Source organism: Mchenga conophoros, linkage group LG23 (genome assembly GCF_057382185.1).
Source record: "Mchenga conophoros isolate Kocher_MC1m ecotype Shallow Benthic linkage group LG23, M_conophoros_male_GT1.1, whole genome shotgun sequence".
Lineage (NCBI taxonomy): Eukaryota > Metazoa > Chordata > Actinopteri > Cichliformes > Cichlidae > Mchenga > Mchenga conophoros.
The window spans coordinates 38,232,542-38,249,210 of record NC_140547.1 but is presented as its reverse complement, the minus strand read 5'-3'; the positions used below and the strand labels follow the sequence as shown (position 1 = coordinate 38,249,210).

Below are 16,669 nucleotides of genomic sequence, written 5' to 3'. Positions count from 1 at the left end.
AACGATGGATGGGAAATCGAATTGAGATGCTTGAACTGGTGGCTTCTGTGGCTACGTGATAGCAGCAGGCAGAGAGTGCCGTATCAGGTTGCACTGATAAGCGGTTCATTACAAGAAGTCTGACCCAGTCCAAATACAATTAAGGTTCGCCACTGAAACCCATTAGAACTCTGATACGGGGAAGCCAGCATAGCCAGTTTCCCATAGGTGCACTAGAAGTAAAGAGCATAACTCTGCAGGCAGTAAAGATGTGTAATGTATCAAAGAGACGAACAAATTCTCATTTTTATTTAACTCTCGTGTTGTTTTGCAACTGTAGATTACACAAGAAGAAGAAACTTGCCTGGTAAAAACATTTGTATCAGCCAAACCCTAAATCACCCAATATTTAGCATTTCTAGGATAAGTACTGAGTAAGCATATACACTGTCAGTTTTCTAAAGATCTATATAACAATAATAGTCTAAAAATGATGTATGTATAAAACTTTTTCATCAGAAAGACATCTAAAGCTTTAGATTAGAATAAATAAGGCTTGTGTTTTCACTTGTCTAAATAATAATATGTTAATATTCTGCTTTATAACAGCAAAAACAATTACAGAGGAAACAATTTTCTTTGTATGAGATAAAGAAGAAAGGATCAATACCACTCTTATTCCTATAAAGAAAGGCAAATTATCAGCTAATCTAGCTACATCCATTGATTGTGTGGGTTCAGCAAAGACATCAACACTTGCTAACAATTTCCAGAGAACAAGAGTTGCCAGACCTCATTTTTCTGATGTATCACAGTCAACTTAATTCTGTTTTCTTACTCCTCCTAGTTTGAGTGCATAATCTTAGCTATGGTGGCCAGTGTAGGACAAACATGTTTTAGTCTCTTTTAGCCATCTTTGAAAAGTGTAGGCTGTCAGTCCGGTGTTTACCTCAGCTGTCAAAATGCCGGTGGAGAAGCCGCTAGATGTCCTTTCCTTTGCGAAGGAAGTCTGTTATGAGTCACACTTCTGTTTGATGACAGCGATACTGAGGTGACTTGTTCAGGATGTCTTGCTATTCTCTCAGTATGCGGTGTGTTTTTTGCCTCTGTTAGCCTTTGTTAGCTGGCATTAGATCCACCTCAAAGTTTTATCCCCATAATGTTGCAAGAATGTAATCAAACTGATTATCAGAGAGAAACTGGAGTTGTATCGCTCTGGACCAACCAACACAACTTTGACTTCACTTATTCATGTAATAATTACTTTAATAGGAATTCCACATTTGTGAGAAAAAAAATGGATTTGTGGGTTGAGCAGCAGAGTTGAGCACTCTTCTGTCAAACAGCGTATTCTGCTATTGACTCTTTTAGCGGTCAGTTGGTGTCTACAAGCATGCCGTGTTTGACTGATCTGCTTTGGCTCGTGCCACAGTGCAACTTAAAGCTTGTGTTCCTTTTTGTGCCAAGTTTATAAAGAATATACATACCAGTAAAGTGCTAACATGCTGCTGCTTCTTCAAACATTAGTGTTACAAAAACTAATCAAAATGTGTTTTTGTAACAGTGAATGCACTCCCTGTGCTGCAGATTACAGCTCTGAAACATTAATGGTGACTAAAGGAAATGTTGACATTGATCCACTGATAAACTAAAGCAAACTGAAATGTTTAAATTATATGTCTGTTTTAATTGATTGAGCAGCTGTTGGTGATAAATAGCCCGACCAGTTTTCTAATCCATGTTCAATATCAGCAGTGGAAGGGCAGATAAAAAAAAACAAAAAACAAAACAATTATCCCAAGCTGAATGTAAATTCCAGCAACAATCTGACATTTGTGATGTTGATAAGGCACATAAAAAAAAGCACATTAGCACAACAGGGGTGTAATGTGTAGATTTACAGGACTTAAAACAGACTAGGTAGAAGCACAAGGTTTTCATTATATTTACAATCTTTCACTTGCTCCTAACTAGGAGCAAGTTACGTGTTCAGGATAAGTTACCACGGCGACTTTGTTTGGTTTTGTAACACAAAAAAAAAAAAAAAAAACCTTTCGGTTTGGCATGGCTTACTAACCCACGCATCCCCGTTGAAGTAGACCCTTCAGCTACCTCCAGGGTGCATCCCGCCTGTATCTCCTCCCTGTGAGAGCCCAGATGTGATCCTGAATTTGACAAGCAGAAAAAAATGGCTTGATGGGAATTTTTCTGCTCTTACAGACACAGTGGCCCCTGTAAGCTCACTCCAATCCCAAGACAAAAAGCCTTGCAGACTACAGTCTTCTGACCTCATTCCTAAAATCCACTGAATGATGTGGTGACATTCCTGACTTCACTATGACAAGTATTTCCAACTTTTCCCTACACATTAAATCAAGTGGTTTCAGAACCCGATCTAAATAAGTGCCAAAAACATGGCCACCTCTTGAGACGAGCACTCAGAGCCTCATCCACATTCAGCAGACATCGATCGGACCAACAGTCCAGCTGGCTGTGGCAGTATCGTACACCATCAGTTAAACATATCTTCCCGCTACTGTAGTCATTTTATTCTCTCAGTCATTTTATCACCTTGGATGACTGCCGGTGGTGCCACACTTAAACAGTATAAACGAGCACCAGGAGTTTCAATAAGGGTCGCTTTTAAGTTGCTGCGAGACAGAAGAGTCCTGTTGACAAAGACGGCGGAATCAAAATGTCAAGCTGTGGCAGCAACTTCCACCGCCTCAATTTTAAATCATCTGCTGCGTGCTGACAAGCAAGGTCGAGGCAGCTGATAAAATTCTCCTGTCTGTGTCCAAATTTAAAGTGCTCCATCACAATCCACTCGCATGCTTCCTGCTAATTCATCTTATAGTGAAAAAGGCACCAAGGTGCAAGAAGCGCATACACAAAACTGGCAGGGGCACCAAGTCGTCTCGCTGCCTCGCGCTTATGTAAATAAGCTGCAAGCCTTCAGAAAACGTCTTTATTTGAACTATGAACAGAGCTGGAAGGAAACAAAAGCGCTCAAATGAAACAGAAAAATTCAGACATCCTGTACATAGCGTGTGCGGCCAAAACAAACTGAGGTATTATTGGAGTGAGCCAGTGGTGTACAAAGAAATATAACATGCTGATGAACAGGCGTTTAGCATTTATTTACATGTTCACAATTTCACGAGTAAAGCACGTCGTTTCTTTTGCTGCATTAAAAATTGTACATTTGTACATAAAATTCAAAACTGAACTGGTCCAAAAAAAGCTTCAGGGTCTAGAAGAACTGTGCATTAAGACTACCCGTTAACTGAAGATGAGCTTTAGGACAAATTGCACCCGATTCTTACTGACAGGAGGGAAGAAACGATAAAAATCAGATGACTGACAGTTATCAGACATGCAAAACAAAGCAGGAAAGCAGACCTCAGGACACTGAACAGACCATAAAACTGTCAAGAACCTAAAGAAATCAGTCCTGAATCAAAGTTCTTGAACAGTCTGTGAATTTGATCAGCTCAGTGAAAGCAGGAAAACATTGAGGACAGGGAGAGAGAGTCCTAATGCAGCCTCAGGGAAACTGTATACAGAAGCTTGGTGGCAGCGTTGCCACAAATAGGACGGGGCTAAGCTTAAAGACAAAAAACAAACAAACAAAAAAAACAAGCAAATCTGCATACAAAGCCCTTGCGAGTATCCCAAATGGGTTCATCGGGAAGGCAGACAAGCAGAGCACCGCAATGTGGTCGCAGCTCTGAACTAGAGTGAAGAAAGCGAGGCTTTGATGGTTAGCAGTTTTCTAAGATTTCAGTCTTACCAAGGGTTACAGAAAGCTGCCCTCGACATGAACCACAGCAAAGCGGCACAGGCGTGGCCTCGCGCACGTGACATTGCCACACACAGAGCATAGGCGAGGGTTAGTGGGGACAGTAGAAGCAAATGTTCCACAGTACAACACCCAGAAAGCTAATGTTGGGCCAGAGGCGAAGAAATCGGAAATCCAGAGAAAGCTGACATTTAGTCCAGTAAACACGAGCTCAGACAGGTCAGCGCTAGACAAGCTGAGGGGGGTGGTTAGAGGTCAGGGAAGAGACGAGCAAAGGAAGAAGTGGGCGACCCATGTCTCCTTCAGTAAACCGGCCTCGGTTGTTTCATGCTGTAGTGAGCCTCAGATGCCGACACGTATGCAGACTCTGGAAAAAAATCCTCATGGAACTCGGCCAGAAACCTGAAAAAGAGCAAAAAGGAGAACAAATAAATACTCAGAATGAGCCATTTTTTTCAGATGAAGATGACATGACAGGCTTACACGACAACAGTGCAAGGATGGTGTTGGCTAGGGCTTAGTATAGTCACTGATTTCTATAATCGATTCAATTCTGATTTACAAGGTCCAAATTTTGACTCAGTCAGAAATATTATAATTCTGATCATTTATCAGTACATATCCATATTTTTATATGTATAAAAACAAAGCTGACACTTGTGAGAGTTCAGAGGTGTAAGCATCATAGCATGTGCCTTTGTGTCAAAGTAACTGAGGATAAAATATTTTTATAGCAGATAACCTTAGAAATATTCTGCAGTAGATCACAAACTGAAGAAAACCATGAATCAACATCACCTGATGCTGCTGAAGTGAAGCAGAGCACAGGTTTTAATATATACACAGCTAACCGTTTTGATATTTAAAAAGTCTACATTTCCTCAATATTGAACAGCAGAAATGAGACTTTGTCGGAAGTCATTTTTGAAAAAAACAAAACAAAACCGCGGCCAACAGCGCTGTACACAAAGGTAGACTGGTGTACAATAAGCAAGCATATAATGCAGAAAACAGAGATTTTAGATGGGAAACTGTTCTTGAAGTACACAGAGAGTGAGAGCTGCGCAGGAAGTGTGATTTTATCGTGGTGGAAGCAAAACAGCGAAAGTAAGAGGGAATTAATGACAATGTTTATCAAACGTGAAGCGTAGTTTGGATCTTCTTTTGTTGCTAGTTCAGTGAATTTTAATCAGAGTGACAAAACCTGCAGCATCAGAATCTGTGAGATGTCGGCTTTCAGCCCCGATGGCATGTACGTGTCGTCAGGTGAACGATCCACACTTTGTGTTTACGTCTTTTTTTACCTGCTCTCATTTGCAGTTTTAGCTGTTTGGTTGTTGGTGAAATAGTTTTGTGAGCTTTAACCTGAGATTCTGGCATTTTTCTAGCAAAATACATTTAAAAATCCATTCAGGATTTAATGAATTGATATCGCTTTATTCAAGCTAAAATAGATTTGAATCAGAAAATCGATTTTTTAAACCCACCCCTAGTCTTAGCTGACATCAGCCTGTGTTTTCCTAGATATCCCTGGCTGTGTTGCACATAAATCCTACACTCTGTCGCCTTCTGCCCTCAGCTTGGAGTGGACATTTTGGAGACAAAGCCCACACCCCACCAATCAATCCCTATAACCAATCAATGTGACAGAAAGACCAAGAAGACGACTGACGGACAGCCAGAGAGGGAAAGAGTGAAAAATCCCCCCACCCCCACCCCACCCTCCCATCTAATCAGTAGCGGGGAAAACTAATCTGGAATCTTCTTAGTATCCGCCACTCGGCCAAATCCTCTAAATCTTGCCATCTCATCTTAGCTCCACCGGCCTTCCTAATCTCAATGCAAACAAATTATCCTCATCAGAGCAGAACTTAAGAAACAACAAACAAACTAATGGGACATTGATGGGAAAGCGTGACAAGCAATCAAAGACTCTTTTGTCTTAAAAACTTTAAATAAAAAGAATAAAATCAGTATTAAAAAGCAGCTATTTGTTGCTCTGAAAAGTGTGGGGCCTCTTTTGTGCCAGAAATTTAGGCCTCGTTGTCATCGTTGGCGCTGGATCAGAAACGACACAGGTACATATGCCATGACGTGCCCCACACGTGCGCCCCACACTTAATCGTATTCGCACTAGCGGAGAAAGAGAGAGTGAGAGATCAACTGTGGCCAAATCCCAGAATGCAATGCACATCAGTCCCTGCGACATCAATCAGTTTTTGCCCGCTCGGCACAATCTGCCACAAGGCTGATTACAGATAAAAACAGAAGAAGAAAAAAAATATTCCACTATGTTAGTTTGTGTTCAGGGTCTCACTAACTGCAACATGGTGAACATATTAATTAGAAATGAAGGAAACATCAGAGAGCAACACTGATCCTGGAACAGCTCCGTGCCCTTTAACACAACGATGATCCTTCAGAAAAAGAAAGAAGCGATCAGCAGTCGAGTGAATTAAGAGAACCTTCTGCACATGTTTACCCCACTGCTGATGGGATAGCCTTGCCAAGAGGCACTGCTAATGTTTGAGGTAATAGTGTAATAGTCACACTATGACAATGATGTTTGAGACAAGAAAAGGGGCACAAACAAAAACAAAAACCAACAAAAAAAGTGATGCATCCCATCCTTTCCTGCTGCACGCCCCCCTCTCCTCACCTTGTCCTGACAAACTGACCGTCTCCCTGACGACCCTTTAATGACATCCATTTATAAACACTTACCACTTAGGTGATGAAAGAGGCAACGCCGGCTCTCAGAGCAGAGATCTGTTCCCGCTCCATGCCGAGCTCTGCTCACTGGCTCCACAGCGCTGCTTGATGGCAGAAGGCGGCACTGCATGCGTTTGATTACAGAACCAGAGGACCTAAATCCCCTCAGGTTTGGGAGCAGCTGAATTGAAGATCACTCGGGAGGATTTAAAGATTAGACTCCCGCGCTTGTGTAACGCCCACTCATCTCCCTCCCTCCAGCACGTGCTCCCTCTCACTCCAGCTTTCCCCTCCATGTTCTCATTTACTTGCTCCTCCTTTTCCTTTTTGTTCTCGTGATTCTCAGTTATTTTGGGCGTACTAGTGATTTGTCCATCCTTTTAAACTCTTGCTTTTGTGAACCAAGCAGAAATGAGCGTGAATCAGGTTTGCTGATCTAAGTCTCCTAACTAACAACCGATTACCTGAGGAACTGTTCCAGATGTTTAATCAGGGCTCGGAGACTCCTCTCAGGCAGCTGCATTTTTCCCAGGATTTCAGGAAGCTTCACTAAAAGCCAAAAACAGGGATTATGGGAGTGTTTCAGTGTGGGGAAAAGGCTAGTAGCATAAACCGTGTCTGGACTGAAACTGACCGAAGAGTCGCAAAAGGTGCTGTGACCCATACAGGTAGGATGGCGGAGGAGGCTGGTCATTCAGAGGGTAGTTATCAGGAGTCAGCTTCCAACTCAAAACCTGCTGGGCAGAGCAAACAGAACAGCACAGTTTAGTGGAGTTGTGAGTGCAATGTTTCAACCTCCTGTCAACTGGGTGGTGTATACAAATCTACAGCAGCACATTACAATACATAAAATGATCCTAGTGCCTTTGAGCAATTCCCACATTCCAGATAATCACACAGTTTCATCACCTCATTGAGCTCGTTGTTTCTGCGGCTCTCCAGGCCGTAGAAAGGGCCGCTGCGCTCTTTGCTCGGGGTCAAAGGCAACGGGGAAGAGGAGCCGCTGTGCACTGGAGTCTCTGCGGGACGGGGAAAATAAAAGGAAAGATCACTGCCAGAAAGACAGATCAGCTGATTCTGTTAATTATTCACATTTTCACAGCACGCTATCGATGATCAACAAAAACATTCAAAGGAAACGATTCAAACTGTTAGAGCTTAGTTATTGTTTTCATTTCATTTGGACCTGTTAAATTCAGTTTAGTTTCAGTTAGTTTCCAGTGTGGATTTTCTTATTACAGCTTAGTTTGAAAATGTTTAGTTTTTAATTAATTTCACTGCTAGTTTTAGTCTTTAATTATTACGGTGTGTGTCAGAGGTACGATTTAGGAATAATAATAAAATCATTAAAAACGAACTAAAATAAAATGTAAAGTTCACAAAATAGTTGTTTTTTATTTTCATTTTGTTAACTAAAATGTTTCTTTACATTTAACTTGAGTTCACTGTAATAACTTTATTGGCAGAGAGCAGCTCGCTGACTTTGAAGAGGGGAAGAATGTGGGAGGACAGAAGTGAGATAACACCACCTACTGGGCTAAACTGCTTACTACAAAATCAAAGTTAGCACTCAAACACAATCACTGTGCGTTTACAGGAAGTGCGTTATTCTGATCTTCACCCAATCAGGAAACATGGCTACAATAAAGCCTGCAGTGAGGAGCTCATGTCTCCCCCTTCTGGAAGTGAGTGTAATTATGCAAACATTCCCCTAAGAACATAAAAATAAATGAATCTGCATCTCTGAGGGAAAGACAAAGTTTCCAAACTACACCAAATTTGATAGAGAACACCAACGATCCCTTATGAGCGAGCTGTTGAACCCAACTGGGAGCTGCTTCCACAGGAGCCCGAGAGCCGAAACCTCTCATTCTACTCTTGCAAACTCTTCTTGTTGGTTTTCATTTTGTTTAGAATTACATAGCTTTTAAATTTCTTGACGGCAGCTGTGTTTGTCAATTTTGGGGAGGTTTTATCTGCACAGGCGACTAGATCAAAGAATACGGTTACAGATAAATGCTTGGTCTCATTCCTTGGTACTTGAGCATGCCGTGACCTGTGACAATACAAGCCTAGTAGAGCAATCGTTTAGCAGAGAGTTGCTACTATTGCCATTTTACACATAAAACCTGCTTCAGAAAGTTTAAAAGCAGAACGAAGAACCAGGTGAATACTTATCTACTTCTGTCTTGAAGCATTCTCAATCATCCAGGAAAGTAAATCTCCAAAAGTTGATTCCGTTCTGATTTGTCTACTTATGTGGACAAATTAAGGATTCTAATGAGTTAAATCATGAGTCAAATTTGATTTAGACTTGCAGGGAATTTTGGGGAGGTGCACGTCAGGTTACGCTGTAGGGTTTCAAAGAGGTTTGCAGCTACGACATGATAGTGATTTTCACAAACTTACAATCACACAGAGTACTTTCAGAGACGCGGAGCTTACTTTTGTCAAGGTTAAGGAAGAACTTGGGCTGCGATGAGGTGTCGACCACTCGCCGTTTGAGCTGCGGTGACGCCGTGGCGCTGCCTCCACCTATATCATGACATATGTTGCATTTCTAAGTTGAGTTTGTGTAAACACAAAGCTACATCAAATCCAGGAGGAACTTAAACTCATTACCGCCGCTGCTTCCCTCAGCTGGACGGTCACCTCCGGACGTGTTCCTGGTAGAGCGCCTCAGTGATTGCGACTGGTAGGAAATGCAGTCCATATCGGGGTGGCGCCGGCGCTTTGGGGTTGGGGCTGGAGTGGTGGGGGTGGTAGTAGAGATGTCACTTAGGGCTGGCTGGCTGTCTGTGGACTGAGGGGTAGGCGGGTTGTGCCCCAGTGGGCTTGGACTGCGTTCTCTTTGGGTGCTTTGGAAGCAAAGGCAAATGCATAAAAAATAAAATAAACAGCACAGCAGTTGAACGCAGTGCTTTCTGATGCGGCACAAGGGATTCATCGCAGCACACTTACTTGCTTGAGCAGGGGGAGCTTTCATTCATGGCCAGGAAGAGCCTCGAGGAGCTGACCTTCTTAAACTGGGCTTGCTCACAGGGGTAGAGAAGGATCATGGGTAAGGTGAAGTCAAACGTAATCCTCAGGCCGTCGACCATTTCCTTACACAGCTCCTCACTTTATTAAAAAACAGGAAGGAATAAGAGATGTAACAAGTGTGCGTTGATTATACAGGCCCCAGTGAAGGGAAGCTATTCGAGTGCCCTGTTTCAGTATAATTTCAACAAGATAAATGTTACTGTGGTTTACAGAGAACGGTCAGAAGAAAAGACAAATAACCACTCATTGCAACCAAGGTGCAAAGAAGAGCATCTCTGCTTCTGTAGCTCATCCACTTCAATTTTTAACATGTTGCATGTCCAGAGGACCACACCTGGTGCCACTCCTGTCAGCTAAGAAAAAAATTGAGGCTAACGTTTGGAAGGGCTCACCAAATCTGGTTGGGGGAGGGGGATGTCCTTCAATGCACATATTAAACAAATATGTAAGACTGCTTTCTTCCATTTGCGCAACATCTCTAAAGTTACAAATATCCTGTCTCAGAGTGATGCTGAAAAACTAGTTCATGCATTTATTACTTCCAGGCTGGACTACTGCAATTCATTATTATCAGGAAGTCCTAAAAACTCGCTGAAAAGCCTTCAGCTAATCCAAAATGCTGCAGCAAGAGTCCTGACAGGGACTAGAAAGAGAGCATATTTCTGCTGTTTTGGCTTCCCTTCATTGGCTTCCTGTTAAATTCAGAATTGAATTCAAAATCCTGCTCCTCACATACAAGGTCTTAAATAATCAGGCCCCATCTTATCTTAATGACCTTGTAGTACCATATCACCCTATTAGAGCACTTCGCTCTCGCTCTGCAGACCTACTTGTTGTTCCTAGAGTATTTAAAAGTAGAATGGGAGGGAGAGCCTTCAGTTTTCAGGCCCCTCTTCTGTGGAACCAGCTTCCAGTTTGGATTCGGGAGACAGACACTATCTCTACTTTCAAGATTAGGCTTAAAACTTTCCTTTTTGCCAAAGCATATAGTTAGGGCTGGACCAGGTGACCCTGAATCCTCCCTTAGTTATGCTGCAATAGACATAGGCTGCCGGGGGATTCCCATGATGCATTGAGTTTTTCTTTTTCAGTCACCTTTCTCACTCACTGTGTGTTAATAGACCTCCCTGCATTAAATCATATCTGTTATTAACCTCTGTCTCTCTTCCACAGCATGTCTTTTATCCTGTCTTCCTTCTCTCACCCCAACAGGTCGCAGCAGATGGCCGCCCCTCCCTGAGCCTGGTTCTGCCGGAGGTTTCTTCCTGTTAAAAGGGAGTTTTTCCTTCCCACTGTTTCCAAAGTGCTTGCTCATAGGGGGTCATATGACTGTTGGGTTTTTCTCTGTATCTATGATTGTACGATCTACTGTACAATATAAAGCGTCTTGAAGCGACTGTTATTGTGAGTTGGCGCTATACAAATAAAATTGAATTGATTACTGTCTGATCCAAGTCTCCATTTCTGCCATGACTTTCAGAAGGTCAAATCTGCAGCATCTCTGTGACGCCATCATATCAACAAGAACCAAATGCCATCTTTACATGACGAATTAAGGCAGCGCTGAAGGCAAAAGGGGATCAAATATGTACCTAATAAAGTGGCCACTGAGTGGACAAATTTGTATGTATTAGAGCATGTTTCAGTTTTAATTCCCATTAACCATTTTCTATTGGACACTTGGAAATGAAGACTAAGTGGTTTGCGTGCTTGGATCGCCTTTTTTCCCCTCCTGTTTAAAGAACATCAATACTAACCTTTTCTCTGGAGGGATTGGCTGTGGACTGCCGCTCTGCGTGGTGCTCTGCTGACGCCTGTACCGCTCGTTGGCCATGAACGCTTTGTTGATCGCAAAGTGCTTGACGTAGGACTCCAGGATGTGCACAACGTTTGTCTGACAGGGAACCATCACGAGCTGAGAGAGGTAAAACAACACGAGGTTAAATACTGACACGCTTCAGTTCCATATCCTACAATTCTTTCCAAACACAAACCAGTGTCAGAAATCTTTGAGTCGTGCCCACCCGTCCTTTAGCTGCCAAGCTAAATTATGATGGATTTGTAGAACAAAAACAACCAATGAGCTGTTGACATTTTGTATATAGGCTTTAGAAAGCGGTGTGTGCCCAGGATCTGCTGCCCGCACCTTCTTCCTCTTGTTGATGTAGAAGCAGTCATCTTCCAGTTTCTTCTTCAGAACATCGGGGATGTTGATGTCAACATGAATGACCTTCTCCTCATATTCCCTCTTGACATTCACGTCTGCCTCAACCCTCTGATACAAAAACAAATGTACAAATGGAGGATCAATAAAAACAATCGCGTAGATTTTCCGTGGCCAGAAATCCCTCCCACAACCACAGTTGAATTTATCAGCCACATATTACACATATCAAGGTCATTTACTTCAAGTTAAGCCTGACAGTGATGTTATCTAAAGGCCTGCAATGCAACTAGTGATCTACATGCCCTTGAACCTGTGCCGATCAACTTTTACCATTTTGTTGATGTCCTCAGAGAAGGTGCTGTCCCCGCTATTTGAAGACTCGGGGTCAGAATCGTCCCCGTCGCTGCTTTCCGAAGTTGAAATTAAGCCTGGAGAAAGAACACGTGGGGCTTAACTTGATTGCTGAGGGAGACGGGGAGCAAAAGACAAAGAGATGCAGAGAGATTTCTCACACGCGTCATCGCTGTCGTCCTCCTTTGGGAGAGTCTTCAGAGAAGATTTAGTACCAGACTGACGACGGCGCCTCTTTACCCATCCCTTTCTCTTCCTATCACCGAGAAACAAAAAGAAAAAAAAACTGTCTCAGACTTTTCTACAGACAGACATTCCAAAAGGTCAAATCCAAAACTTGCAGGCAATGAAATGAAATACACCACACTGGACTTTTTAAATCAAAATTTTTCAGAACTTCATCATCATGTAATTGCTGATCATCATCAGTAGACGATTAGAACGTGAACTTACATGCGACCTAGAGCTTTGCGAGCCAGTTTACGTTGTAATTTTCGGTTTTCCTCGGTGTCCCTTAGGACATGATCCTCTGCGGCCCAACGATCCCAGCTACAAAAACAGCCATATATGCAAAATATATCAATAATTAAAAGTGTGTGGCCTTGACAGCAGTGCTACATTACTGCTTCATACAAAAGCTGATGAAAGGAGAATTTTACCTTCTGTTCCAACCATTGAAATGAATCAGGTACTTCGGGATTCGTCTTCCATGTTCATCTGTACCTATCAAGACATCAAGGACCTGCAACATGAACACACAGTTAGCGCAGTCCTGCTAAACATCTATTCATATCTTAGCAAGTACCCAACACCACCATTTTCTGGGGTAATCATTCATTTCCAGTTTTAATAAAGGGTCAATAATCAATAAAGGGTTCAAGTACAAGAAGAAAAATAAGGAATTTGCATATTAGCATAACTAGCAGACCAACAAAGAGATTTTGTATCACTTATTTGTGGCAAGCACAGTGTACATTGTTGTGGTCTGCAGGTGGCACGGCATTGGCATTCAGGCGACCTTCAGATCAAAAGTGGCCCCGAGCACAACATCCTCAAGCTCTGAGAAACCATTTAGTCACCATAAGTTGCGCTTGCAGAATGTAAAAAAATACAATACAATCATCAGAAACCACTATTATTATAGCTGTAAAGAGATTTCTGTCTTAGTTTTACTTGTGTGACTGAGCCGTTAGCTTGACAAAGCTACCTCCTAATTCAGAGCAAGCAAAGTGTGTCCAGTGTTGGTCGTTTTGTTTGTTAACTTACATTAAATTGGCTCACCCAATATCATGGCTAACAACATAACCGGATGGTGGTGTACTCTTGTTCTTTTCCCAGGGTATTTTAATTTATTTAACAAAATATTGATATTGTAGCGATACAGGCACACCAGATACCGCCACGCAATATATGAGAATACTATCACACCCCAAGACATGATGCAAAAACTCCATTTGCTTAGTTATTACCTGCATATGAAGCTAAGTTATGTGTAATACTCAGTCTATTATAATTTAAAAAAATCTCTTGCACTTGTTACTCTGACTGTTATTACTTTGCAAATCAGAATTTGACACTTGCAACATCTAGACTCAGCAAAATCTTGATGTTAATGCAATCAGTATCAATCATAAAGCTATGAAAGGATTAGACCATAGAAAGTACAAACAAGTGTAGATAAACCCTTTACCCTTGAACCTCTCATAATAAAACAGTAATTACCCAACTTATAACTAAAGCTAAATACTTAAAGGTTTATCAGGATAAAAAAAATATCCACGTAAATCAGCTACATTCTGACACTAAGAATGATCATTTAATATAATATACTAAGACAACTGCAAATAAGTGTTTATGCTAACCACTAGCTAGCGCAGGTTAGCAACAGCCATGCTAGAGTGGAGTAAAGACTGTAGCTTTCTTGGAGCGTTAGCTTACCAGCTAGTCAGGCAGCAGAATAGCCACCAGTCTGCTGGACAATTTTAGCCCGCTTAAAAAAAAAGCCAGCAAACAACTAAACTGAAATAGGCAGACAACTGTGTGTGCAAAGTTAGCAGCCCTGCTGTCGTGGTGCGCTTGTTGGTTGGTGTGTTGACATTAATCTGCTTTGCACGGCAAGCCGCCCGGGTAATAACTCCCTTACTGCTGTTTAAAGATGCTTCTAATGCTAACTGACTGCAACAGAATTTTCATGTGAAATTCCCCTTTCAGCAGCCTCCTCCACACAAACAAACCGGTAACATTACAAAACGTCAAGGTTGTGTTGACTTTTTTTTTTCTAAATTGTGACCCGCGAGCGACACACAGCTAATCAAACACACCCGGAAACCACTCGAAAAACATCAAGAGAACCTAGCCTGGGCGTTATTTGTGCAAGCGTATTTTCCTGTGGCCTAAGCAGCCATCCCAAGCTACATTTAGAGCCCCACACCTTAAAGAATCAACGCTGCTTCCCCCTTAGAATGAATTACACGTTTATACAAAGTCGAAAATCCGACCAGTCTGCATCTTTCTGCGCAAAACATTTACCTTAGCGTCATACAACACTTTAGCCTTGGTGGGGTCGGGTTCAAAGCACAGGACTCGCTCTCCTTTGTGAAATTGATATTTAATTCCCCGCGAATTCATTTGTTCATGGCGACGTGTGGGAGAGGAGGCATCGATCTGAACCCTGTAAACCCCTTAACCCTTTCGTTGCCAGACTCTTCCCTGTGAAGGCTCTTCCACCAAAACACACTGTGGAAGGATGGCGCTGTTGTGGGATGAGATGCTGCTAGTCTTACTGCTGCTGATGCTCTGGCTGCTTTCAAGGACCGCTCGTAATTTCTCTAGTCGACACAGCGCGGGACCACTGTGGGTCACGCGCTTACTTGTGGTTACTTGTGGATAACAAGTGCAGAGGCGGCGAGTCAAATGCATTTATAAACCCCCCTCCACGTACTTTCATTACAAACTGAAGCTGGAAACTATGGCTCTTGCACGTGAATTGCCGCAGCCTTGTAACTACAATCACAGCGAAGGCAGCATTTAAAAGCGCAATGAGCTTTTGAAATGAGCTTTCGGGGACACCGTACAGATGGTGTAGTTTCAAAGATTCACCAGAAGATGTCAGTATTTGAACTTTAAAAAAAATCCCAACGAAACGGACTTTGTTAGTGTAAAAGAATGGCGTTGTTGTAGCTGCATCCCTCAGAAAGCTTCAGGATTAGCACAGCAGTTTAAGGAAATAGGGTACAATGTATTAACTTAAATGCCTTTTTATAAGGTGCCCACTCAGCTGACTGATACACATGATTGGGAGGCTTTAAAGCAAATGAAAAACAAAGGCAATACCTGAAACAAATATCACTCACTTGAATAATTCCTCCAATGTACAATCGACTTCAGGAACTAAAAATGCTACACATAAGATACACATGCTGTAGAAATCCAAACGAAAACACCTGAACTCGACCTGAGCTGTCTCCCATTAATCCAGGTGTGGACAAGCAGGTGTGGGCGGATCCAAATAGCATCGGATCTCGAGGCTGGTACTGATATCAGATCGATGCTAGCGCAACTCAATACTTTGTTTCTATCTGCTAAGTTCAGTATGTGGCCCACTGAATTATATGAAATAAATGTTGGGGTTTTTTGTTGTAAAAAAAACAGTGTCCAACTACTTGAAAAGGTAAAAGGTGTGTTTTATTATATTAACCTATTATTGTGAAAAGTAAAAACATACAGTGATTTAGTGTTCAGAATTTACAAATTAATTTCGATCATCTCATAAATAATGATGCACTGCTTTCCCCTACATAACCTACCTTTACATGTTAAAAGTATTAATATTGCTTTGGTATTGGTATGCAACATTGGCCCTATAGTTACTTGGTATTGGTCCAATACAAAAAATGTCATTGGTTTGAACTAATTGAGTTGAGGCTAAGTCCCGCACCCATGCTCGAGGGCACGGAGAGAAAGTAGGATTTTTCATTATGAAAAAAATCCCACGGATGAGATCTCAAAGATGAAAGCCATCCATGTATTAATTAAGTTCTGAACAGACTAAAACCACGTAGCATATAAAAAGCACAGCTATATTATGGACAATTTGCTAAGGTTAAATGTACTTTTAAGTACAAATTAAGCAAGCTGAGGATGGTACAGCCTTCCAGGGGTGCAGCACATGTAGTTTTTCTTATTTGCAGTTTTGGAAGATCACTTAGAGTAGACTAAATGAAAACTTTGCATGTCTCAATAATGCTAAATTTCCCTTAACTGAACCAATGTGTTATCGCTTACGTACACTAACTAGTGTATCAATCTGCAGACATCATTTAAAAACGTGATTTATTTGTAGGTCTAGACAGATATTTACTCGTGGTACATATTTCAGCAGGGTTTTTTTTCCTGACCTTGTAACCTTTTCACTGAGGCTTATCTCTCTCTAAGAGCCTTGAACAATGAAATGTGAACTGATCCCTGGCACAGGAAACCATGTCTCTGCTGCTAAATCTGCACTCATTTTGCTTAAAATGGTTTCAGGCAATGCTGGTCTACTACTGTGGACCAAATATGGACAGCGTGCATATAACGCTGAACATTACCGACCAATGTGCAGCGCTGCTAATTTC

At 41.9% G+C, this 16,669-nt stretch overlaps 1 protein-coding gene across 3 annotated transcripts; it reads right to left on the bottom strand.

Moving 5' to 3' along the window:
* Positions 1 to 3,100: 3,100 nt before the first annotated feature.
* LOC146547772 (MSL complex subunit 3-like) lies at positions 3,101 to 15,558 on the bottom strand. 3 transcript variants are annotated; one of them, XM_085264924.1, is made up of 14 exons: positions 15,407 to 15,558; positions 12,713 to 12,795; positions 12,507 to 12,602; positions 12,215 to 12,309; positions 12,033 to 12,130; positions 11,682 to 11,810; positions 11,293 to 11,450; positions 9,455 to 9,613; positions 9,116 to 9,351; positions 8,939 to 9,028; positions 7,403 to 7,512; positions 7,128 to 7,227; positions 6,958 to 7,042; positions 3,101 to 4,183 (listed from the first exon to the last, which is right to left on the bottom strand). In XM_085264924.1, coding segments are annotated over exons 3-14 (1,362 nt in total). In that variant the 5' UTR covers positions 12,509 to 12,602; positions 12,713 to 12,795; positions 15,407 to 15,558; the 3' UTR covers positions 3,101 to 4,083. The 3 variants fall into 3 exon arrangements, with proteins under 3 accessions (XP_085121050.1, XP_085121049.1, XP_085121051.1); XM_085264923.1 differs by lacking the exon at positions 15,407 to 15,558 and adding an exon at positions 14,583 to 14,849; XM_085264925.1 differs by lacking the exon at positions 15,407 to 15,558 and adding an exon at positions 13,992 to 14,181.
* Positions 15,559 to 16,669: the final 1,111 nt, after the last annotated feature.